The sequence below is a fragment of the Polyergus mexicanus genome, unplaced genomic scaffold (genome assembly GCF_030449975.1).
Source record: "Polyergus mexicanus isolate NDT 795.1 unplaced genomic scaffold, iyPolMexi1.0 SCAF_12, whole genome shotgun sequence".
Taxonomy (NCBI): domain Eukaryota; kingdom Metazoa; phylum Arthropoda; class Insecta; order Hymenoptera; family Formicidae; genus Polyergus; species Polyergus mexicanus.
The window spans coordinates 3,562,210-3,589,844 of NW_027223332.1; the positions used below are offsets into that span (position 1 = coordinate 3,562,210).

Consider the following 27,635-nt stretch of genomic DNA (forward strand, 5'->3'; position numbering starts at 1 on the left):
TTAGATATTGCAACGTCGATTCTAAATGTCTTTAGCAAGTAACAACGTGATTCAGAGAATTTTGCTAATAGGAAAATGAAAACTGAATCAGTATTCTTATCGAATCAGAGAATGTAGAAATTTCTATAATCTATTGTTTGCTAAATAATGTAATAATCAATATGTATGTATACATATAATATATACCCATATGGAAGGAAACATATACAGATTATTAGACGAGTGTTTACACGACCAAACTGGCAATTTATTGTTTGATTGTTACATTACAACGTTTCGATCATATGGTTTTGGTCCTTATCAAGTGAACTAAAATTACAATATTATAAATAATGATAATCACGTTACAGAAATGAAATAAACGAAATTATGTACTTGCGTTATAGTTAAAAAGTTGAAAGAGAAAAATCGATATGTCACAAAATGACACTGTGTCAATCTCTCTGTTTTAGATACTGAAAAAAACTAAACGACCTTTATTAATCTATTGTACATGTTATTTAAATTCTCTGTGTCTTTTTAAGAGTTAATAATGTTATCATATTGGTAAATATGTATATTAGGTTACACCTCACCGATGACTTTGACCTTGACATATGTTGTCAAGGACATGACCCTGAGTAACTTTTTATAACTTAACCGGCGGTCTCTTATAGTTTCTGAAATATTTAAAGTTATAATTTCACAATTTTAATGATTTCTCTATTATAAAATAAAGAAAAATAAAGATTGTATACATTGTATTTACGTAGATCAAACGTGAAAAAAAGTGATTCTTTACATTTCCAGAGACGAAGCTCTTTGGATTTTTTACTTTCCACGCAAAGCAAGGTTCAACCTAAACCTATGTGTATAGTTTTCTTATAGTGGAGCTCACTGCGTCCACGCATATACTTTCCCATCCACATAACAATTGTAGGATGGACTTTGCTTTGCTTCGTAAAGTATATGCGTGCACACGGTGGGTTTCGCCTCCCCCTCCCACCCTACGGGAGGGGGCTTCACTTCCGGAAGATATAACCTAACCCAAACCAAATTTTAGTTTTAAATTAGAAATAGATTTGGGTTAGGTTATATCTTTCGGAAATAGAAACCCCGTAGGGGAAGGGAGCCGGAACCTACTGCGTCCGCGCATACACTTTTCCATCCACGCAACAATTTTAGGGTGGACCTCACTTTACTTTGTAAAGTATATGTATGGACACAGTGGGTTCCGCCCCCCTTCCCTCCTACAGAAGGGCTCCACTTTCAAAAGATATAACCTAACCCAAACCTATTCCTGATTTAAAACTAAAATTTGGTTTGGGTTAGGTTATATTTTCCGGAAGTGGAGCCCCCCCGTAGGGAGGCGGAAACCACTGTGCCCACACATATACTTTACAAAGTAAAACGAGGTCCACCCCACAATTATTGTGTGGATGGGAAAGTGTATGCGTGGACACAGTGAGTCCCCCTCCCCCCCCCTACGAGAGGGCTCCACTTTCGAAAGATATAACCTAACCTAAACCTATTTCTTTGGTTTGGGTTACGTTGTATAATTCAAACCAAATTTTCAGAAATAAGTTTGGGTTAGGTTATATCTTATGGAAGTGGAGTCTCCCCATAATGGGGTGCGGAACCCACTGCGTCCACGCATATACTTTCTCATTCATGCAACAATTGTGGGACGGACTTTGCCTCTCCTATTCTGCACAATTATCAAAAAGGATTAGATTTTATCTTCTGTCTCTATATTATTACCCAAATGTTAACTTTAAATATCTCAGAAACTATAAGAGACTGGTTAAGTTATAAGGAAAAGTTACTCAGGGTCATATCCTTGACAACATATGTCAAGGTCAAAGTCATTAGTGTAACCTAATATGCATATTTACCGTCATATTTTTTAATAAAGAATATTTCAGCTATTTCTTTCTTTCTTACATATTTTTTGGTATGCAGAATATCAGGCGCTATTTAGATTATTGTATAAATTTCATAATTATTAATATATATTAATAACATTTAATAATATCGTAGAGCTAACAAATACAGGATTTATCGATTCCTCAGTGCAAGCTCTATAATTATAGCAAACGTTTGCCAATTTTTTAAAATCGCATACCTTGCAAATGAACTTAAAGTTCATAAAACAAATCGCATTGTTTTTAAAAATCTTTAAATAATTGACGTCTTTTTGACAAAGCGAGATACAAAAACTCAAAATTTTAAGAACTCGTTCGTATTTGAAAATTCGGTACAATAGCATTGAGTCCTTCTTTGCAGGGTATTTACAGCGATAAAATTAGAGATGATAGTGATATCTAGGATCCTCCAAAACATAACGTACATGGTGGCGAAAAAAAGAAAAAGGCAACAAACGAGCGTGTCTGTCATGAGAGAGAACGAATGTCATGCTTTTTATTTCACGTGAGAGAGGCACAATGCGTTAAGACGCTATAAGCACGTGTGCAATGAGAAGATTCGAAAAAAGATGTGTAGCTTAAAAAAAAAGTGAAAGTGTCAGTTGGGGCGAGTTGTGTCGTTGCTGTTCTCCTTTCTCTGCTTCATTGCTGATTACGGACTAAAGTCGCTGAAAGTGATCCGTTGCGAGGTGTTGAATTTCTTCAATTCCTGGAATTTTTCATTTTCGAAAAAAAATGGAATAATGTCGAGCGGATTTTATTCGTGCTAATATTGTGTATATTATGTAGTATCGAAAACATTATGCGTATATTAAACGTTACGAGTGTTCGTGATTTTGCTTTTACACAATTGACTGTTGCACAACCTACCTGTTGACATATTTTCAAAATCAAAGCGTTTTTCGAATGATAAAAAATTTGGCGTTATTAAATTTAGTTCTTATTTTTATTTTAAATTTTCTATTTTATTTTGACATTGTACACAATTTTTAAATAATTATATATCTGAAGTATTATTTGTATAAATATCAAGACTACATTTATACAGAAAAAATATATTTCAAAAAAATGCTATTTAACAAATTTTAGTTTTATACATAAAATGGGCAAAAGAAATGCTCATTAGTTTTTCACAAAACTGCTCTGACACTGTTCCAGATTTTCTCCACAAAATTTAATCCTGAACTCGCGATGTGAGGATTATCCTTCTCGCGTTCTCGAAAAAGTGATCTGAAAGGAGAAACGGCGAAAAAAAGAGATTCTCGCGGAGAAGCTCGACTATATATGCATACATGGAGGCTGTGGCACTCGATCTTTCTTTACATAATATTCATCCTGCCAGAGAAAGATCATATATATGTATAAATGTATATTCATCTGCCGCGTTCTGCTCTTTCATTCTCTCTTTTTCTAACTCATTTACTTCTTATCATATACAGCTCTATTTTATTTTATTTCGTTCAGCTGATATTTCTTACGCTCTCTGTCCCCTTCTCTTTCTTTCTCATTTTCTCTCATTTCCTATTTCCCTGTCTTTAATTTTTTTATTACTCTATGTCCTTAATTTTTTACATTCATCCTAATATACGACAGATTTACGAGACTCCTTTCTGGATTTCTACATACTCTGTGTGCTCCGTCTCTTTATCCTTTACGTTACTCTAAGTAATTCCGTTACTTCCGCCCATACGTATGTACATACTCGATGTCGTTTACGTTTCTTTATATTATACATATATATATATACATGCAATTGTGTGTCTCCCTGTATATACCCGTTGACACAACCCAACTGCATCGTGTAATATAAAAAAAACCACACAATATGATCAAAAATAAAAAAATAGATCCGCTGCGACGAAAGAGAAATGAAAAAGACGAAATGTAAGTTGTCCATGTTGAGCAAATTTAGCATATTGGTCCTCCACGCTACTCTCTCCCAACTGGCACGAACTCTAGTTGTACGTTAGCGTTTTTTTTCTTTCTTTCTTTGATTTTCTCGTTTATCTCACCTTTTTCTTTCTCTCTTTCAATTCTCCCGTACGTCTGTGGCTGCCTCGTTGTTTAGCTCAGTAATATTTCAATTTATAGATCGACGTGTAATAACTTCTTTCTGGTTCTCTTTCTCTCTTTGTCTCTCTGTCTCTCTATACATACAAACACACATAATTCTACATAGCTATTTTCTTTTTTTTTCTTCTATCTATCCGCTATCTTTAATTTTGATTGCGAGCGCAGACGCACGAACACCAAACTCGTCCTGAATGATGCATAAATGCCAAACGTCCGAGCGCATTGTCCGCTATGTTATCGCAATTACGATCAATCGACCCTATATATATTGATGGGGTAGAAAAATAATTTTTCGGTCATCTGTCATATCTCACGTGGCGGGCTTACGAATTGTCGTCGATGCTGTTGCAATCCCTGTCAGCTGCAGTCTTATCGATTTGCTACGCGATGGGCAAATATAAATAAATACAAACGGGCATTCAATAACTATGTTAGTTTTTATCGTTTTGCATTTTGGGATTTTGGAGTTGCAAGCATTTTTGCTCAATATTCGATGACCGGCTGTACAAGTTGATGAACGAAGCTGATAATTTCTAACGGTAATCTTTAGCGTTCGGTTTGTTCGGATAGATAAACGCGGGGCGTTTGGTTGTTGCCACATTGTCGCTTTCCCTAGTATATACGCGAGCATGTGCGAGTGTGGATTTAATGGATCGTACTTTTGCCGACCGTACATCGGATAAATGTTTCTGGAGAGAAGAAACGGACAAAGCGCATCGCATAACATTGGTTGCTATACTTGGGAAGTGCGAGTTTTGGAAACAATTGTAATAGATTGACATTGTACATCAACGCTTGTCGCAACGACATTTCTTCGGCTTCGACAGAACCCATCCTCTGTATGCACGTGTAATTAAGCATAAATGGTAGCCAACATAAGGAAGATGCTTGATAAAGATTGAAAAGAGAATAATAAATATATGTATAGTAATTATATGCGATAATTAATTTTAACATCTTTGATTATTGGTTTTTAATATATAATGACTGTATTATGAAAAGCTATATATGAATAATTGGTAATTTATAATGTGCGGCATAAAAAACAAATCAATTTCCTAAGAGGAGAATTGTTTAAATATATCTGTCATATAATTTTTGCCAATTTTAGATTTTAATTCCAGCAATGATTATTAAACGGCAAAAAAAAACTTGCTTGCGATCATTTTAATATATGAAACTATTATATGGAGAGATAATGGAGATAGAAAATTTGATGGTTAGATTACTTTTGCCGTAATCTCTTTCCAAAATCTTATCTCGGCATCTTCATTAAAATTCATTTTTCACTTTTTACTTTAAATCGGGATAAAAAGATTCTTTCACCCCGGATTTCGTCTGCAAGAACTTCTCTACCTCCATTATTGAGACCGCACCTGTTAACAAAGAGATTGTCCTTAAAAATAATCTTCAAATATATGTATTTTTGACTATTTTCTCTCCTATTATTATTTTATTATTAATCATTAATTATCTATTCATATTGTAGTATATTTTCATTTCTCTCTCTCATTCTAATTTATATACTTGAAAAAGTATTTTACAATGATTATACACATATACATATAAATTTACAAAATATATATTATTAATATATTATATTAATTATAATATACATATATCCATAAGTTTTTTTAATAAATACTAAAAATTTTATTTTAACAATAGACTTTTGACTTATTTGTTGTTAGTTCTAATCTTGTATTTTATTTGCAAAATTAAATTTTAACTTTTGGTGTAATATTTTGGAAAATTTGAAGCTTTACTTATAAATTTATTACATAATTTTAAATTAAAATCATATCATGTATTTTAGATTAGCGTTTTTATCATACATATTATTTTATTCAAGAAATTACATATTAATATGCCATGTTAAAATCTAATTCCGAGATCAGCATGCCATTCGGAGAGAGAGAGAAGTTTCTCCATAGAATTATCACATGATATCGAATTTCAGTTTCAGTTCCAAAATTAGAATATGAGATTCATACGCATATCCCAAATTCATATCCTATTTCATAGTTAATGGTAATAGTAATATCAATTGGTTTCCGTTTTCATAAACAAAACAGCAGTACGATCAATTTACTAATGATCGATGAGATTTTAACGAGTTTTCATTTAGAGAATGCAAGAGCATACAATAAAGTTGTTTTCCTTATTGAAGTATTAGAATTACGGATAAAAATTTTATGACAAATATACCATCCTTAATGTACATGTCATAATGTGATTTATTGCAGCCGAAGAACCGCGTTGCGATAAACACATGTTTTTGCTTGCGTATAGAAAGGAACTTTTTTATTCAAGTAAATATATATGTGAATATGTGGCAAACAGCATACAGTCCGAGAAAACCGTACGTGAAAAAAGGGTAATGGACGTTTTAATTATGTTTTCGCGATTATATAAAAGCTTGGACGATCTGGAAAGGCATGCGAGATTATAATTGCAGAGAAGACATATGTGAAGGATATGATGGAAACAAATCGGAAGAGAAATAAGAACAGAGGAGAAGAAGACCAAGAAGAGAATATATAAATTGTTGATTGCGTATAGTGAAACAAATTAGGATGAAAGAGAATTAACGAAGACCTGTTTAAACGAACGTTTTTCTTGACTGTACCGCACGTTTAGGATGGTAGTCCAATGATACATTTACATTAAATACATTTATGAGAAATAAAAACATATGAAAAAAATTTATTATATATTATACATAGTATTTAACAGCAATATATTAAGATTCAAGATATGATTACAAAAATATCAAAGTAACGTAAATTTTATAATTAATATATATTGCTTTCTGTTGTCTCTCTAGTAAAAAGATAATTCTGAAGTAAGTTAAAATAAATTTACAAAAATATAAACATACAAATATTTATAAATATAAAAGTTGAAAGATTCCAGTCTGGAATATTAGACTAAAAAATTTGAAAAACTTTGTATATGTTTTTAGAATATCAAAATCTTAAAATTGTAATGGATTTGTCATGGATTTTTAAATTTTAATTATCTTTTTATTTTTAGAACATCTTATCGATCTATGACTAATTAGCCTAAAAGGATTAAATAAAATTTAATTAATAGCCTTTTCAGAACCAATACTTTTTCTAGGACAACATCCACACACACACACACACATTTATAGTTGCTATGCTGTATGGTCTATGACACAAACGGAATGGGTTTTGACACGAATAAAACTAAACCTCGGGCCTGCTCTTAGTTTGCTCATTCTCATCTTCGTTTTATTTCTTCAACAAAACTCCACCGTGAAACCGTTTTTGCATGCAAAATTAACTTCTGCTTCCAGTTTCTCATGACAACCATAAGTGGGCACGAAAGTTCCATTAAAAAAATTCTTCAAAATGTTCTTGGGTACTTTAAATTAAGTATTTTTATCGCTATTATTTTTATAAACTATGTGTTAATTGATGCATATAATTTAATAACACTATTTCCAATGTATTTCAAAATTATTAATTCTTTTAAAAATCATATTATTTCTTTGAATTTTTATTCAAAATTAAAATTAATAATTTTTTAAATTTTAGTATTTACGATGTGTTCAAAACTATCTTTGACAATTTTGTAATATCAATTTTATCGTTACTTGCTTTAACAATTTTTTGTGAATTTTATATAAATTATTCAAAAAGCAAGGAACATTTGTTACCACCCGCAGGTTTAAAAATCTTTAACCTTTTTAGATCTTGATATATCGGAAATGTTAATTCTGGTTTCCTGTATTGTAGGAGCAAATAGCAAAAGAGAGGCAGGTGACTGGTCGCGTACAAATCCAGGTTTCGTACGAGACAGAACGCAAAGAATTGGTCGTTTCAGTTTTTATGGCCGACGACTTATGTGCCCGAGAAGACACTGGATTCGGTACCTTGCCGGAGGCTTTCGCTAAACTCGTTCTTGCTCCGCCATGGTAAGTCACTATGTAAATTTTCAGATTGGATATGCCCAATATACATTTTTGGACTTTCACAAAATTGATTCTCAATCGCATAAAATTTGTATTATGTATCAAAGCAAAGTAAGAATCATATACATAAATTTAATATACACAAGTATATACTCAAAGAAATTATATAAAATTGAAATATACAATGTTGAATAACATTTACGAGGTTTCACTTAAACAATTAAATAATTTTTTTTATAACTACTTTATTATAACTATCTTTTAATTAAAGCTTTTCGCGAAGAGAGGCTTAACTTCTTCTTCTTAATTTATTTTAATTGTTTTATGTTTCTCGATACTCCAAATAAGAGATTGATTAATTAGAGATTGACTAAGTAATTACTTGTGTCTTTTACACAGCGGCGATGCAACTCCGCTGAAGACTATCGTGGCTGAGCCGACCCAGAAACCTATTTGGAACGCTACATTGTTCTTTACCGGAGTTGACGGCGAGAGCCTGATGGAACGTGCGATCGAGGTGACTCTCTGGGATTACTGTCCTGATGGTGATAATGTGTTCCTTGGTGAATGCACTGTCGATGTTCAGCGAGCGCTTGAAAATGATCGAGCGGTTTGGTAAGTGCATCTTTCAAAAAATGAAGATTGAAGAACCCTTAATATTGGATGGCATAAAATTGTTACAACGTCGCCTGTGATTGATTTCCTCGGTACAATGTACCGTGATTAACAACAACAACAACAACAACAACAACGACGACGACGACGACGACGACGACGACGACGACGACGACGACGACGACGACGACGACGACGACGACGACGACGACGACGACGACGACGACGACAACGACGACAACGACGACAACAATGACAGCAATGACAGCAGTAACAGCAGTAACAGCAATAAGAGCAGTAACAACAATAGCAACGACAACAACAACAACGACGACGACAGCAACGACAGCAACGACAACAGCGACAATAGCGACAATAACGACAACAATGACAACAATGACAACAATGACGACAATGATATCAATGACAACAATGACAACAATGACAATAATAACGACAATAGTGATGATGATAATAATCATAATGATAATAATAATAATAATAATTATTATTATTATTATTATTATATATCCAAGAATTATTATAAATTTAAATAAAATTATCAAGTTATTATTATAAAGAATTGAACAGTTTCGTGATTTATAATTTTACTCGAATATAATTGTTATATCTTTTTAATTATTATATAATTTTTTTACAAACTTTAAAAATGTGTTAAAAATATAAATAATATTATCTTTAGTTTTATAAAGTGTAAATAATAAAAAGAATAATATTTGAAATGTTATCAACTTAATTACTTATAAATCACAGACAGCAATAAAAAGAAAGAAAGAGTATAAGCATGTTTGCAAATAGTTAAATTGTTAATTAATATAAATTATCGAGTTTATGTATCGCAATATCGTAATTTATGAAATGTCTAGGTATCGATTGGAGGATCCGCGCGGGCTTCGAACAGGCAAATCGCCATACTGTTCGCCACGCGGTTCGCTATCGATAGACATCGCCCAACGATTGCTGAGAAAGGAGTTGCGGGATCGTAGCTACAGCGACGATACGCAGAGTGACAGCGGTAGTCCAGAATTCTGCTTCCTACATCCGGATCACGCCTGGCATGCCAATTCCAGACGCGGTTCCAGCCAGTCCGAACAGCTCGAGGTCGAGCCTTACGAGCTCAATCGGGATTACAGCAGATCTCTGCCGGGTAGTCGCAGAAGCAGCTTCCAAAGTCAGGGCGGCGCTGATAGCAAACGTGAGTATCACGGAGTATATTCGACACCCGATCCATTTTCTTCCAGCGGGAATACACTGATGCGTCAGTAAGAGGATCTTTCTCGTATAAATTTTATTGATCTCACGATCAAGATCAATGTGACCCTTAATTATGAGAGTATTTAATAATATTGTATAATAGAATAAATGAAAAGAATGGAATATTAATTAAACGAATAACAATATACAGTTTTATTCTTAAGAAAATGTAATAGAATTTTAATTTTTAACGTTTTAATATAAAAACAAAAAGTTATTTGATAATGTAAAAAATTTGAGTTTAAAATCTTTCAGATATATGGTATTTGTTCTATCTAGCTTACTCGATATACATATATCTAAATTGACATTACGAATTGACATACTTGACCCAATAAATTGTGTCCCGCTTTTTGCTGTAAGCTGGCTCTCATTTTCAAGCAAGCACATCCTTCTCCTGTTTCTTTTCAAAGATGATAATAACATAGTTGCTAGCCAATGGCGATAGTATTGTTCGGTACCTCTGAGTGCTTGTTGAAAATACTTAAATAACAGCTTCTTAGATTATTGCTTTTCGATTACGTTGTTTCAGCAAAAAGCTCGTATAAAACGTTATAAACAGCAAAAATTCACCACAAAGTATTATAAAAGTTAGCGAGTGTTATAACAGGTCCGCTTTCGCGAGCGCGCGGAGTAGCTCTGCCGAGATCAGGGCTCGAGAAAGGGGTGAGACACACGGCAGATGAGGATGTAATTCAGACTATTTATTCTACCTCTTTTCAGCAATGGTCAATTTACAGTTAATCTCCGCGGAGCGAATGCGCGGCGTATGACAAAGCGCGAGTAACAATGCGAGCGCGAAAGTTGGTCGCTGCGCTATAAGGAATGCTTGATAGAAAATCGATGCATTATAATAGATACGTGACAGTAGGTCGTCGCGTTACTTTCGAGATATCGAAGTGGTATTGAAATCGGGCGTCGTCGGCGAACGGCAAGGCCGTGTTTATTTAGCTGGTGCGCGAGACGCGCAAGAAACGGGGCGCGGTCGATCGGTGCGTGTACGGCAAGGCCGTGTTTATTTTGACGGGCGCCGAATATAATAGATTGACACGCGCGACAAGTATTTCGGCGCGGTGATTATTGTGCGAGTACGGTAAAACCGTAGGCTATCAATGCCGCATACTTTATTCGCGTATTCCCAGAAGTGCAGGGGCGATGATCGGAAATCGAAAATGCTCGATTGGGCGAAGAACTCTCCCTGATTCCGTACGCGGATGCGAGGATAACTATTCGGAGCCGAGAGATATGGACGGGGCAGCGAACTCGCAGGCCCACGGTCCATCCGGCGGAGCGGTCGGAGCAGTGATGCCAGAAACAGGTCCCGCGGCTCACGGCTCAGCAATGGAGGGGATAACGCACACAAGCGCGAACCGTGTACATGTGCGCTCTGCGCTTCGGCTAGCTTCGGAGAGTAGAGAAGAACAGACATATGTTTTCCGTCTTCTTCTCGCTTTCTACCGAGCTGGCAACGAAGGCAATGTTGATCGCTTGGCTTATTACATACGACAGCGTTAAATGCTTTTCCGACTCGTGAACTTTTTATTATGTATATATGTGTGTATATATACATAGTTATATAAAACATTTTTTTGTTATGCTATATTAATTTTTATTATTTATTATGATATGGTAAAAGTGATATATTTACGTGTAAGGACATATGCTATTTCTTATTTCTTTACTTTAATAATTACTTTATTAATTATTTACACAAATATATATTTGTGTAAGATTATAAATATTACAATAATATAAGAACAAAGAGTGAATGGACTTCCATACCACCCATGAGGTTCTACTAATGGCGCGTTAGATTTTTTTATTATGTGAATCTTCGCCTGGAGCCCTATTGTACCACATTTTATTGATGTCTCTTATAGACATAATATTTTTTTACATATTTACTTTATTATGTCTTTTGCAAACATAATGTCTATTACAGACATGAAAATTTTTAGACGCGCCTTTTACAAATATGGTGTCTTTTGGAGACATAATATCTATTACAGACATGATATTTTTACAAGAAAATAAGTAAAGCAACTATTTTTATTATATTATATGAATAATAATACCCATAAAATACAAGTCATTATCTTCTGAACATTATTATTGCATATCGGTAGATGTTGAAGGACCAGCAATATCACAAACATCTGCAGCATATAATGTAAGACTGCTTTTTTGTTTTTTAGGAGGAGTGTTATATAATTTGTCCGACGACATAAGAGATAAATGCTTCTTATCAATCTCCATATTTAGAATGGTTTCTTTTCTTGTTTTCAATGTTGATTTCAAAACACAAATAGCATTTATAGAGGAAGACGAAAGTTTATTTCGTTTCTCGTTTTTAAATCTGTTAAAACAGAAAACATTCTTTCTGGATCGGCATTCGAATTTGGGAGTGATCTAACAGCATTCAAAAGACGTTTGAGATTGGGATATTTATCAATATTAGTGGAATACTGACTTTGTAAAATTTGTTTCCATATATCATCAAAGCTTAATTTTAATAGCTTTTCCTTTTCTGTTATTGTAAAATCTAAATGTAAAGTAAGCCATTCTTTCTTCAAACCGTTTTCGTCAAACCCGCCAAGAGTTTCAGCGATAAAAGAAACATCATTGAATGATGTTTCAATATCTAATAATGCTAGGTTATGTTCGAAAACTTTTAATTTTGATAAAAATGTATCATTAATTGGTAATCTTTTATAAATTTCCTCGGCGGCAGTTACATAAAATTGCAAACAATTCTTTCGAACATTTACAACTATATCTGCATGTCCTTCCTTCATTAATTCATCGAGGTAGTCTTCACATTCAGATCCTAAAGAAACTTCTTCTAACAATTTTTGATTCTCCTTTTCATCAAATTTAATATTATTACATAAATTATTCAAATGCTCTGACTTTAAAAGAATGTTTGCAAACTGTGGTTAAAAGTTCTACTGACTTTGGCTGCAATAAATGTATTCTAGTTTCCACAGTTTGGAAAAATGCATTAAATGAATTTAAAAAATTTAAAATATGCTGTAAAAATAAAAAATAGACTTTTATATCTAGATTTTGCATCATAGATAATAAATATGTTCCAGACTTTGTTTTTTCGCTTATGGTAATTTCATTCAGAAATAACTTGATAGTATCCCAAGACTCAAGAAGTCTTTCAACACATGAATGATGAGAAAGCCACCGTGTATCAAACAACTTTAAAATTTTTAGGTTTGTTTCCTGAAAACATTCACAGAACTCTTGATAAATTGCCGAACGTTTTGGACTACCGTTAATAAAATTCACGATTTTTTTTTTAAATTCCTCGCAATAATCCGGTATTTTAGCGTATACGGCATGCGCAACTAATGCAGTGGAATGACAAGGACAGGGAAGTGTAATTAAATTTTTACACATCTCTTTCAGCTTTTTTTTAAATGAAAGATGTTTTCCTGTCATTACGGATGCATTATCACATGATAAAGCAATAATATTTAAAAATGGAATATTCAATTTCCACATTTCAGCTTTAAAGGCATTAAATAATTTTTCTGCGCTGCAGTCTCTCGCATTAATATTAATTAATTTTTAACTAATTGCGAGCGAATGTTTAATATTTTCGAATCAACATACCGAACAAGAAACGTCATCCATTTTTCATTTGAAATATCGGATGTTTCATCAATAAAAATTGAAAATTTAGTGTTTTGAATGCTGTTAACTATACGATCCGTCTCAATCGGACATAACACATTTGAAATTATATTTGTACATTTTGTTCGGCCCATACTCATATTTTTCAAAACATTAAAATCTTTTCCTATTTCTTGGAAAAGAGTAAGAATATCTTTTGCCGTTTGATGCGAAATATTTTTATCAGCAATTAACGCGGCATAGCGAATTTCTACTGATTTCTTTCGCTCTTTAAATGACAAAAGTGATCCGTTCACATTCATATCTTCACTGGATTTGTTTGTTTCATTTTCTTTACATTTTATAATATGTTGCTTGGATTCTGTGTGACGATAGATTTGAGACAAACCATCAATAACAGATATATTACAAAACGCGCAGAAAAATGAATTAACGTTATCTGACACTTCGCGTAGCCATGGCTTAAACAAATCGATCTCTAACCATTGTTGTTTAAAACGTTTTCGTATTATTGTATTTGAACTTATATTGTTATTATTTAATAATGATGCATTTTCTTTATGACATGCAGAATCCGCATATCTTATAACGTGCGATAAACCGCACGAAAAATTTTTATTACATATAATATAATAGAAAAGGCTATCGTCAAATGATACTTTGCGTATCCAAAATTTAAATCGATCATCACTAAGCCAAGCTTCTGAAAAGCTTCGCTTAGGTTTCTTTTTTAATGTATCACACATTTCTATATAGAATTGTCAATAACAAAGACTCTAAGAATGAAATATAAATATATAAATATAATGAATAAATACAATGAAGAATGAAATATAAATATATAAATATAATGAATAAATACAATGAAGAATGAAATATAAATATATAAATATAACAGATAAAAATATAAATAAATTTGAGACTTACAATTGGAATAGTTCCATAAATTTTTTCATCCGCGTATCTTGTCCGTAAAAGATATCACATAAGGTATAAGATAAAGTAGATATGTAAAATATATTATGTCTATAAAGGACATGAATAAAATGTGGTACAATAGGGCTCCAGGCGAAGATCCACGTAATAAAAAAATCTAACGTGCCATTAGTGGAACCTCATGGGTGGTATGGAAGTCCATTCACTCTTTGTTCTTATATTATTGTAATATTTATAATCTTAATCTTATCTCTAATATATTACTTTTACTATATCACAATAAAACTTATAAACTATAGCCAATGCTATACTAATATAGCATAACAAAAAAATGTTATGTATATATATATATATATATATATATATATATATATATATATATATATATATATATATACACAGAGTGTCCTAGACCACCCGTACACCCGTCTTTTTTCAAAAACTAAGCATTTAAGAGAAAAACGTTTTCAACCAAAATTGTATAATTTTGAGGGGAACATAAGATGGTGTCATTGGTTTGATTTTAGATGGCATCGTTAAGGTTAAGTCAAGGACACCTTTAATTTTTTAAATGGAAACCTCCGTTTTTTATTGCATATTCTTATAGCTTATCTCGAGAGCTTTTTAAAACACTATAATAAAGTATATTTTCATTAAGTACTTTTTGAGTTATTTTATATCTTAATCTGACATATTTTGATATAAAATAAACTATCTCGTAAAATATTTAGTTTTTGATAATTTCACCGTAATACCTTTATGTACAGAATAATGAGACAAATCAATTAATATAAAAAAAAATCGTTTTTAAGAAAAAGTATGTAATTATTTACAATGTATTTTTCTAAACAATTATTTGTTTTTTTACACTAATTGATTTGTCTTATTATTTTGTACATAAAAGTATTACGATGAGATTATCGAAAACTAAATATTTTACGAGATATTTTATTTTTTATATCAAAATATGTCAGATTAAGATATAAAATAACTCAAAAAGTACTTAATGAAAATATACTTTATTATAGTGTTTTGAAAAGCTCTCGAGATAAGCTATAAGAATGTGCAATAAAAAATAAGAGTTTCCATTTAAGAAATTAAAGGTGTCCTTGACTTGACCTTAACGATGCCATCTAAAATCAAACCAATGACACCATCTTATGTTCCCCTCAAAACCATATAATTTTTATTGAAAACGTTTTTCTCTAAAATGCTTAGTTTTTGAAAGAAAAAGGGTGTACGAGTAGTCTAGGACACCCTGTATATATGTATATATATATATATATATATATATATATATATATATATATATATATATATATACATATATGCATAATAAAAAGTTCACGAATCAGAAAAACATTTAACGCTATCGTATGTAATAAGCCAAGCAATCAACATCGCTTTCGGCTGCGTTCCAATATTCACTGCCAGTACTGAAAATTATAGTGTACGTGACGTAGACTATAGATTTTCAGTACTGGCAGTGAATATCGGAACGCAACCATCGTTGCCAGCTCGCTAGAAAGTGAGAAGAAGACGGAAACATATGTCTGTTCTTCTCTACTCTCCGAAGCTAGCCGAAGCGCAGAGCGCACATGTACGCGGTTCGCGCTTGTGTGCGTTATCCCCTCCATTGCTGAGCCGTGAGCCGCGGGACGCGGGACCTGTTTCTGGCATCACTGGGTCGGAGTAGACCGTAATCTAGGAGGGCGGCGAACACTCCGTTCTCGTCGAGTTGGTCGGAATTGCGTGAGGAGTGGCAGGCGACGAAGAAACCGAGAATGCTCAGCGAAAGCTGCGAACTCGTCAACTTCACGTTCCGTCGTGTTCAGTGAATTTAGGATCGGATCTAGCGGAGTATCTTGGAGCGTACAGTTCGAGAGGCTTCAGGTATCAGTCTGGTGCCGAGATGTAATTCGGCGGCCTTTTTATACCATGCTTAATTAACGGTATCCGTGTCGCTTATCTGGTGGGGGTAACGACGCGTTGTTTTCAGAATCGGTAATTAGCGGGTGCGCGCTGCTACCCTGCGGCGGGAAAACGATGTTTCGGTATCGGAGCGCTCGGTACTTTTCGGAGGCGTTCGATGGTACTCGGAATTCGGGCCGTAACGGCAACCGTATAACGGCTATACGGTATCTCTGTTATCATGTTCGGTTTTCGCAAGTATAAAAAAGGGTGCTAGGCGTCTCTGCCTCTGCCCGGCTGGTGTTCGCCGGGCGGCAGACTTCCGGCTGGTCGACTGCTGGGTAACAATGGGGCATGCATTATTACAGCGTTAAAGTAACAGTAGAGAGAAAAACGAATAGATATAATAATGTATAGACAGAAATAATATTTCTTTTTCAGTAAAGATCATAAATGTATGTATGCTTTTAAAATTAAATATCTTTTTATTAGAGAATTAGGTTTTAATTTGCGAATCAAGGGAATGAGATATCACTTCTTCTCCCCGATATCATTCTAATAACATTCTCACAATTATTTCTAATCATATTTGATTGAATTTATTTCGTAGGTGGAAGCATGGGCGAAGCCGATCTGCCCGCCATAGTGCATTACAATCGTGATCGGCGGCGCAGCTCATTCACGAGACCGATGAGGGATCCCGAAGAGATACTGGAGGGATTGCGAACATTGAAGGCGGCCAAAGGTGAGCTCAACAGGACCATGAGCCTCACCGGCGACAAGAGACGCGGCAGCCGTGAGTATAAACGTCTTCTTGCTTTCTTTTGGCCATCACTTCGTTCGTTCGTTCGTCCGTCGCCCGTCTGTTTGTCTGTCTTTGTACCTCTTCATTTGCTCGTCACAACCCTCATTTTACTGCATTTTGTGACACTCTTGTTCTTCTTTTTGTCACCGTTATTGTTGTTCGTTTCTGTAACGTTTCTCGTCGGCTTATCGTCGTCAATATCACACTCTACTTTGACTAACATCGAGTGTCATTGATGAACGTTTATCATATTATGCATATCATACACCTAAATGTATATAAATATATAGAGTGAGGCATCTAAGACAGGCCACTGGAATAATTCCTACAATTTTGGAGATAGGAGAAAATGTTTGAAATAAAAGTTGTATGGTATCGAGGGGTAAATTTTGTGGAAGTGGACATTTTTTTTTTCATATGGAGGCGCTTAGGAGATTTGAAGGTCATCTTTATTTTTTAAATAGAACCACTTTAATTTTTTTATACAAATCGATTTCTCGCAATATTTGGCACAAAAAATTATAAAGGTAAGATGGCCAAAAAGTGAATAGTTTACGAAATATTTTGTATTATATTTTGATATAATTTTACATAAATTATATAATATTTCGTAAAATATTTGTGTTTACATTCGTGTCCTCTCTGATGTTATCGCTTATACGGATCGTAGGTTGTAAATAAACATTCAATCACCTTGTACACTTCAACTTTTATATCTTATACTATTATATTATAAAATTATATCAAAATAAAGTACAAAATATTTCGTAAACTATTCACTTTTTGGCCATCTTACCCTTATAATCTTTTGTGCTAAATATTGCGAGGAATCGATTTGTATAAAAAAATTAGGGTAGTTCCATTTTAAAAAATGAAGATGACTTTCAATTCTCCTAAGCGCCTCCACCTAAAAAAAATGTTCATTTCCACAAGATTTCCCCCTCGATACCATACAACTTTTATTTCAAACACTTTCTCCTATCTCCAAAACTGTAGGAGTTATTTGGGTAACCTGTCTTAGATGCATCAACCTGTATATATATAATATGCGTGTTTGTATTATATTCATACATTGTCTCATATGTGACCATCTAATCGTTTGCTGAATCGTTTAATATTTGTTGCATTAAACGAATCATCTGTCTGTTTTTTCTTTTCTCTTTCTCTCTATTTTTTATATTAGTGTTGCTTTTTCCTCCTATTTTTTAACTTCGATTTTTATAAAACAATTTTGTACATAGAAATTTCAGCAATTTTTATAATCACAATCTCGCGATTTTTAAAATATATTTTTCCTCTTTTATTTTCTCAATTGAGAAACAAATAGTAGAAAATTATAATTTTTTATAAAATTTTGCAATATAGATATTTTTCATATATAAGAAATCTCATTTACATAAATCTATAAAAATAATTAATCATAACTTATACCAATGTAAAGTTTTAGGCGGTAAAAGCATTATGTTCGATTAGATTTTAAAAACTTCCCAATTTTATTTTTTTAGACCTATATTTTACGTTTATGTGTTGTCTAGTATATAATACATGAAAAACAAGTCACTCTTTCGCAAAATTTGTCACGATAATATAATTTTTCTGCCATAAAGAAATGTTTCTAAAATTTCATCGATTTTTTAATTATTATAAATATATAGTCGAGAATCAATCAATCTATTCTGCATTTATTTTTATTTACAATTCTATTTTGTAATTGTTCTTCTAAACATATGTAATATATAATCTGCATCTATATGTTTAAGTATCCCTCATTCCATTTTGTAAAGTTCTTCTATATTCTTGTTTTCGGATGCAATTACTATCTGTCTCGCATTATCACGTCCTGTCGATCCTGCGTGGTTTGACCGAGCGAACATTGTTAACACGCAGAGAAATTTCTTCTTCATTTGCAAAAAATCTTTCATTTGCGTTTATCATTTTATGATATCTGACAGAACTGCCCGACCTAGAAAGGACCTTGTTATGACATCGGGAATTCGGGATCAGATTGATTTCAGATTTGTGTTTAGTGTCGACCATGACGATGACCGCTTTCGAAATTTGCCTTCTGTTTTGTGTCTTCAATTACGCCGTTGTTTTATCGTTCATATGCTTAATGTTCGATTTGGCGTCTGTTTCCTTGATTACGTTGTAAATATTCAGCGAGCCAATAGTAATCGGCATATTTATTTGCCGAACTGCGAGGAACTGATCGACGTTGATTTCGAAATGGAATCGAGCCGGAATTATTGAATCCATCTGGAGTCTAGCAAAATGATTCATCGTGCTAACTTCTACGCGAGCCTTGCTCGTCAATCATCATTCGCTGTTACATCACTCGAAGAGTCATCGTCTCGGTCGAGCTGACATGGTTTTACCGAGCATCTAAATCGCCACGTTCATTCCACGCCTTCGTGCTTATCTCTCGCTTCGGCTTGTGTCTTACAGATGGAAATCAATGTTTTTTCTTCATTCCAGCCAAGAAAAAGTTAACGCGATTTGTGCTCTCCGCTCCTCTGTACTACAATTTTGTTGTGTGCCGTTGTTGTGCCTGTTGTTGACTGCTTCATATATCGTCTTACAGCCTGACAGTAACGACTCGAAAATGCCGAAAATCCTTTCTCTCGCAGTGTTGAGCTTTTACAAGAAGCGGAAGAATGAACATTATCGCCAGCACCACCAACATAATCGGAAACAACGAAAGACATAATATGCTATTGCGCTCCTGTGCTGTTGCACGTACGTTGTATGATTCTAGCGCCGTGACATTTTGTCTTTTGTTTCTCTCTCTTTTCCTGTCTGCTCTTACGTTGTTCAGCTTCTCATCCACTTCTTCAAGTGTTGTTTGCCTCATTGACACCAGGCGTGCCAAAATGTCATAATAGCGATGCGCTACTCATTCTGTCAATAAGATTATCGTTTCTTCATCGTTCAGGATTAACGGTTGCTTTAGCTAGCGGCTTCCGGCACGTGCTGAACGCACGGGGTGGATTATGATAATATACGTGAATGATTTTTTGTGGGCATTCAAAAAATAGATGATCAAAAAGATTGATATATATTTAAAATATATGACAAAATTTTTGTGCTAATAGAATTTACCTAATTGAAATAACGACATTTTTGCAAAATAAAAAGTTAAAAGCAAAATAAAGTATTAACTTTACTAGAATGAATAAACACGAGATTACCGTCATTTCTATCTGTTAGCATGATAACGAAGACTAGGAGTAGATTTGCATTATGAGAAAGTAGGCTGCATATCACATGAAAAATGAGCTTTGCTGACGTTTCTAAGGAATGTACGGCTCATTTTCTCGCTCTCTTTCTCCCTCTTCTCTGCTTTTGTTTAAACTATCTCACGACATCCACCTCGTCGAGTCGCCGTGTCCGAAGAGATCATCAAGCGTTTTGGTGCTACCAAAGAATCGCAATCATCTAATCGATCTTTGTCGCCCCATTCTCCGCGACTTATTGACATCTATGTGCATCTTCGTTCAAATAAGTGCACTGCCTCGAGCTTGGCGTGCGCTTTGAACTTGAACACCTTATCGTATTGTTGATTATCTTGATATCCTTTCTCGGTCGGCATCGTTCGTCCAATGCCAAAACTCTGAATGCTCTTCGTACTCGACTCGAATTACGAAACACTCGGTTCGCTCGGTCAAAACGCCATCGGCCATCGTCACGACCCCGATTATCGACGACAAATCGTGGGCCACGCACGTACGACCAACCAACCAACTAACCAACTAACCAACCAACCAACCAACCAACCAACCAACTAACCAACCAACCAAACAACCACCATCGACCACCAACAACGACAACAGAGTGCGTAGTCCCAACAGTTACTGTGTGGCAGTGCGAACCTGTGTCTCCGAGGACCGGTAAATCGGCTTCCTTCCCCCTGCCGCACTCCATACCACCTCGATAAATAACTGCAGGGCACTGTCAATCAACATTACGGGGTTCCGGTAAGACACACTTTTTCTCTGTCGTTGATTGTCTATCGCTCTTTTTCTCCGCTGATTTCCGTCTATCTGTATTGTGTATATTTGAGCAGGATCTCGCTTCCAATTTCTAATTCCTTTAGTTTGCCTTTTTTAACAACAGCGTCGTTATTTTGTAGCGGAGAAAAAATAGGAGTAGGTTTATCAATATGCACACAAAGGTATTAATATTCACGGACATTCGATAATGGATATAAACAAATCGAGAAATAGAATCTGAAAATTCCAATTTTATGTTCCGAAACGTTCAGATTGCGTTTTCAAATTTGATACAATTATTTTTAATACTACAGAGTTTTTCTTTTAAAAATTTTTTTTACTCGAAATATGCAGAAAATAAAAAGATTCGTATATCAAAATACTAATTCTACTGATAATATCTTGTGTTTGAGAAAAGAGATACAATAAATTTTTTATATATTTTCGAAAATATTAAAAAATATACAATAATATAATAATATACAAGGTGTCCTAGACCACCCGTACACCCCTTTTCTTTCAAAAACTAAGCATTTTAGAGAAAAACGTTTATAACAAAAATTGTATGGTTTTGAGGGGAACATAAGATGGTGTCATTGCTTTGACCTTGGATGGCATCGTTAAGGTCAAGTCAAGGACACCTTTAATTTCTTAAATGGAACCCCCTATTTTTCATTACATATTCTTGTAGCTTATCTCGAGAGCTTTCCAAAACACTATAACAAAGTATTTTTTCATTAAGTACTTTTTGAGTTATTTTATATTTTAATCTGACATATTTTGATATAAAAATTAAAATATTTCGTAAAATATTCAGTTTTCAATAATCTTACCGTAATACTTTTATGTACAGAATAATGAGACAAATCAATTAATGCCAAAAAAAACAAATAATTATTTACAATAATACATTGTAAATAATTTTCTTAAAAACAATTATTTTTTTATACTAATTGATTTGTCTCGTTATTCTGTACCTAAAAATATTACGGTAAGATTATCGAAAACTGAATATTTTACGAAATATTTTATTTTTTATATCAAAATATGTCAGATTAAAATATAAAATAACTCAAAAAGTACTTAATGAAAAAATACTTTATTATAGTGTTTTGGAAAGCTCTCGAGATAAGCTACAAGAATATGTAATGAAAAATAGAGAGTTCCATTTAAGAAATTAAAGGTGTCCTTTACTTGACCTTAACAATGCCATCCAAGGTCAAACCAATGACACCATCTTATGTTCCCCTCAAAACCATACAATTTTTGTTCAAAACGTTTTTTTCTAAAATGCTTAGTTTTTGAAAGAAAAGGAGTGTACGGTTGGTCTAGGACACCCCCTATATCAAATATATAATTATTCTGATAATTTTATTCAAAACGCGTTTCATTAACAGTGTTTTATGATTATTTCAAATATTTTAGAAATATGAATTTCATAATTGAAATAGAAAAGATATATCCTCTGGATAGAAATTTTTATACAGCGAGAGCAAATATTTTTTATAATCAGTTCATGAATAACAAACTCGTTTATCTACCTTACGCTCACATATATTAAACTATTTTTAAATTATGTTGTTTTTCTTTGCAGTTTCTTTCTATTTTTATTTTCTCCCCTGTTTTTTCCTTGCTCTTTTCTCTTTCTCTGTAATTCTTATTAATCAATGACGTAGACAAGGTACTTAAAAAAAAGAAATCGAAATGATAGCCATGTATTTTTTTTTATGTAGAGAAAATGCCGTCTCTGTAATATATCCCACATGTCTCGGTATTTTATTTTTACGCTATTACTTTTTCTATGTTCAATTCTCTTTTTTTGCGCACACGTGCTGTTAATTTGTCTTTTCTCCCCGATAGGCCACTTATACATATTATATTTTTCAGAAATGCACGCAATGTCATTTATCATAAAACGAAGAGAAAATGAAATCCAGTCGTAAAACCTCTTTCTTTTTGCACGCACATTTTTCCCTTTGTAATTCCATCGTGATATAATTTTTTACAGCGAGATTAATTATACTTTGGTTTTAACTTCTTGAATATATCATTAAATATCTGCTTATGTTGATTGTATCTTACTTCGTTTTCTACTTTTATTTATTAATCTATTTAATCTTTCTAAACGTCAAAAGGTTTAGCACGTAATTTTTTGTCTTTTTCTAATTAACTCATACATTCTTTTTTTCTTCTTTTTCTTAAGATTACATCTTTAATGAAAACGAGACACTTGTTGAAAAGTTAACATATACAATGTTTTCATTCAAATTGCTTCTAATTGCGCGACATTATTATTCAAAACTTATTATAACTGTCAAAAGTTTCAATGCAACAGATTTAGTTTAATTAGTAAAATTATTGTAACTGTATTAATATATATAATTCTGTATTAATATATAATTATAATATTGTTATAGGAATATATATTTATATTCGAGCATCAAATTGAAAGAAATACTCTTTAATTACTTTAAAACTTCAAGAATTTTATCATGTAATATTTTGTCCTTTTCTATTTAACTCATTCATTCTTTTTCTCCTTTCTCTTAAAATTATATCTTTCATAAATTTAAACGAGACAATTGTTTAAAAGTTAATATATACAATGTTTTTGTTTAAATTGTTTTTAATCGTTATTATTCAAAACTTATCATAACTGTCAAAAGTTTTAAGGGATCTTCCTAGTTTGACGCTCTGAAAATAAGACGATTTTTGGCAAATTTTTTTAAAGAAAAATATAAAATATTAATTCTAAATTTTGCACGTTTATTAAATAACATTTCAAATATATTCTGAATTTTTTTTAAACAAAAATACTTTTTCGTTTCGGAGTTAGTCCAACTAAGGAGTCTCAAAAAAACTTTGTGTTGTTCGTGGCGAACATGATTCCAGCCGTTATAGTCATCTGAAATAAAAAAACCAAAAAGATTCTTAATCTGTATAAGTGTGGCTATCGTGTGAACTAGAATTAAATCGATATTTGTAGAATTCTAATTTTGCGACTTACAAAACTAATCAATTTTTTGGTGAAAAATGAAATTTTGTTTTGATACGCTGCCATTTTTTTACTTTTCGATATTCTTTTTTATTCTAGTTCACGCGATAGTCACACTCACACAGATTAAGAATCTTCTCCGTTTTTTTTATTTCAGATGATTATAACGGATGGAATCATATTCGGCACGAACAAACATTTTTTTTTAGACACCCTGATTGGACTACTATAACTCCGAAACAAACAAATATTTTTGTGAAAAAAATTCAGATATACTTTGGATATACTTAAAATGTTATTTAATAAAATTTAGAATTAATATGTTTTATACTTTTCTTTAAAAAAAATTCCCAAAAATCGCCTTATTTTCAGAGTATCAAATTAGGAAGACGCCTTGATGCAACAAATTTAATTTAAACAATAAATTTAGTAAAATAATTGGAACTGTATTAATATATTCTAATATTCTTGCAGAAATATATATTTACGTAGGTCGATCAAATATAAACGAGACTTTTCGAATAAGAGCAGGATATCTAAACACTCGTTATTGTGACGATAGTGGGCTGTTGGTAGACGTGTCTAAATCTAAGCTGCGCGTTTGGTTTTATAATCATTTATTTAAGCACGATGAATAAACAAAATGTCTGTTTTGTTTGCGCATAATTATTAAATTTTTGACGCGCGAATATGTTAAACCGCTGAAATTTTGTGCAAATTACGCGTACAGTTCAGTAAGAACACATTATCGAAGTCCCAAGTACGCAACCGGCATAAATTTTTTTGTCGGTATTTTGAAGGTCGTGAAAAAATTGGCTCATGCGCGTTGACGAGCATTAAGAGTCAAAGAACATTCAACAAATTGACGATCTTATTAAAGACGACCAACGAATAATTGTTTGTGAAATTAGTAAGTATCTAGTAAGAATCTAGTAAAGAAGTAAAGGGACTAACATAAGTTATGGAAATGTACAATGAATCGGAGAATGAGTTACGATTTCGAAAAATCACTGCACGAAGCGAGCCTCGAATTTTAAATGCAGATCAGAAGACCGTAAGGGTTGAAATCTCTCAGAGGCTTTTGAAAGCATTGAAAGAAATACTCTTTAATTACTTTAAAACGTTAACGAGTCTTAAAACATAACTCAATAGATGAATAAATTCGCGATTTGCTATCATATTATATTATATTTACGTATATTTACTTATACATTGCGGATATTGTGCCATTTTGAATCATCTGCAAACAGGTGAGTAGAAAACAGAAAAAGTACCTTATCCACGTCCTGCATTCTACTCTGCAAGCCTTCGTGATACCCTTCTTGCTTATCTCTTCCCAACCATTTCTTGCAATTAGAGCGAGTAGATAATACTTAAAATATTTGTTTGAGAACATTATTAGCATTTGTAGGTAATGTGACCGCTAGCCACTTGCTCTGCTCCACCATTGTTGCTATCTACAGTTATGATTTTAGGTAAGGGAAGACAAATGTTGCCATCGTTCTGTCGCATGTTTTTTAAGCATTGTATTGACTTGAGCATTTAACAAGTAGCACTGTATTGATATAATAACTTATTATAACAAATTTTTTGTACTGATTATACTATAATTCTCCATTAATTCTACGTTATATCTTTACAGGCTCAATTTTCATTTTTTTATCTCTTTTTATTTATAGGGCAAAGTTAGGTAAAACCGAGTAGGCGGGTCAAGCCGGGTATCTCTGTCTTTTCGTAACAAATGCCGCTATTTATGACTAACTTGTGTTATTAGTTGTAGATCGGCGCCATCATTATTTTAAAACAAACTGTGTCCCTGTGGACACGATATTTCTTTTTTAATAGAAGTTCAAAGTATTTAACCCCAAAAAGATCGATATCGAGACAAGAATCGAGTCATCGTGCACTTTTTCTATATAGAGCATCTGTTTCGGTAAATGCAGCATTTCATTCTGTACATATTAGAGAATATATCATATTAGTTTTAATCGGCATTTTGTACGCCGGAATATACAACCGCCGTTTTTGTTACTTTCTTTGTGTTGGGATAAAATCGGCTATTTACATATCTCATGTAATGAAAAGAGAAAGAACTGTTATCCTGACTTTATCTCCCTACAAAAAACAGTTGGAAACGAAAACTAACACTCAGAAAAAGAAACCACTAAAAAAAACCTTTTTAAGACCCCTTAAATTAAAAGTTAAGTAAGGAAGTCCTGCAGCAATGTCAAACAAGAGGATATCTTCATTTGTAATTTTTGTCAATAGAATATATCTTTATATTGTATTTTGATTAAAATAAATCTAGATTTTGTAATTACATGGTGTTTTGCATATTTTCAAATTGGTACCCGGTTTGACCCTACCGGTAAGACAAAACCGGGTACTTTGACTTCTCCACAAAATCTTGTTATTTTTGGTAACCAAAAATTTTGTTTTTAGTTACTAGCCTTGTTTTCTCATAGTTTAAGGTTCAGTAAAGACTACTAACGGTCGGCAAAATTTTGTTTACTCTTAGATTTTTTGTAGAAAGACAAATCCAAAAATGTATTGGGTTTTATCCTACTTTCCCCTATATGTATTTAAGATTTTTCATAAAATTTAATCTAAAATTTACATTGCATCAAAGAATATGATACTATGTAAAAATAAATAAAAAATAATAGATATATTGTACCACAAATCTCCTTATGATTTTATCAAAACAACTCAATTTCGACAGAAATAGTTTGTATACTTGCTTATTGTTGAATGGCTTATTATCAATAAAAAAAATAAAAAAATATATAGAATTGATTGAAATTATATATTTTTAATAATTATTTAATGAAGTTTTTGTTTTGATGAAAAATATGTGGCAGAATTAAAATTAATTTGTGTATGTTTTGTAACTAACAACAGTAAAGAAATACAATATAAAAATCATAATAAGAACTATAGTTTGAACGGAATGTTAACGATAAAACAAGAGAGAGAAAGAGAGAGAGAGAGCAATCTACATATACTAGTTCTCCGAGCTTCTAATTATCTTATTACAGCTATCGAGACCAAACTTTCTTCTTCGTAGTGTTGAAACTTCCTTGCTATCACTGGTACTTTGGAGTCGAAGTTTGTATCTTACTTCTATGTAGAGAGAATGCGTTGGAACTTATTACATATATCTATCTAATTCGGGAAGCTTTGGTCGTTGAATTTTACGATTTAGTAACTTGCATTGATCGAATTGCTTGCATAGAAAAATTTTCACCGCGTATATTCTTGGGTGTACTAAAATTATAAATAATACTCTATGAGCAATTCAAAAATTGATATTAAAGTATAAGAATATAAAAAAAGATGACAAAAAAAGAGATGCAATTTATATTAATTTTGTATTATAAATTTTATAATACCTTTTTGTTTCTTTCTATTTGTTCAATATGAAAAAATTTAGCTGAAATTTTTATTACTTTTAAAGTAATTACCTATATGAAGTGGCAATTAAATAAGACCACTAATACAGTATCGTCATTTTATGAAATATTGTCAATTTTATCAAATATTAATT

At 32.7% G+C, this 27,635-nt stretch overlaps 1 protein-coding gene across 5 annotated transcripts in view; it reads left to right on the forward strand.

Moving 5' to 3' along the window:
- The window catches only part of Fife (regulating synaptic membrane exocytosis protein fife), a 281,898-nt gene that overhangs the window by 230,215 nt on the left and 24,048 nt on the right, over window positions 1-27,635 (forward strand). For 2 of the 5 annotated variants that reach the window (XM_070304866.1, XM_070304868.1), the window contains exons 16-19: window positions 7,742-7,920; window positions 8,317-8,532; window positions 9,420-9,748; window positions 16,910-17,095. In XM_070304866.1, the coding sequence (XP_070160967.1) occupies window positions 7,742-7,920; window positions 8,317-8,532; window positions 9,420-9,748; window positions 16,910-17,095 (910 nt within the window). Of the gene's footprint in view, window positions 1-7,741; window positions 7,921-8,316; window positions 8,533-9,419; window positions 9,749-16,909; window positions 17,096-20,934; window positions 21,079-25,499; window positions 25,565-27,635 lie in introns of those variants that run through there. The other 3 variants (XM_070304870.1, XM_070304869.1, XM_070304871.1) reach the window with 3 other exon arrangements.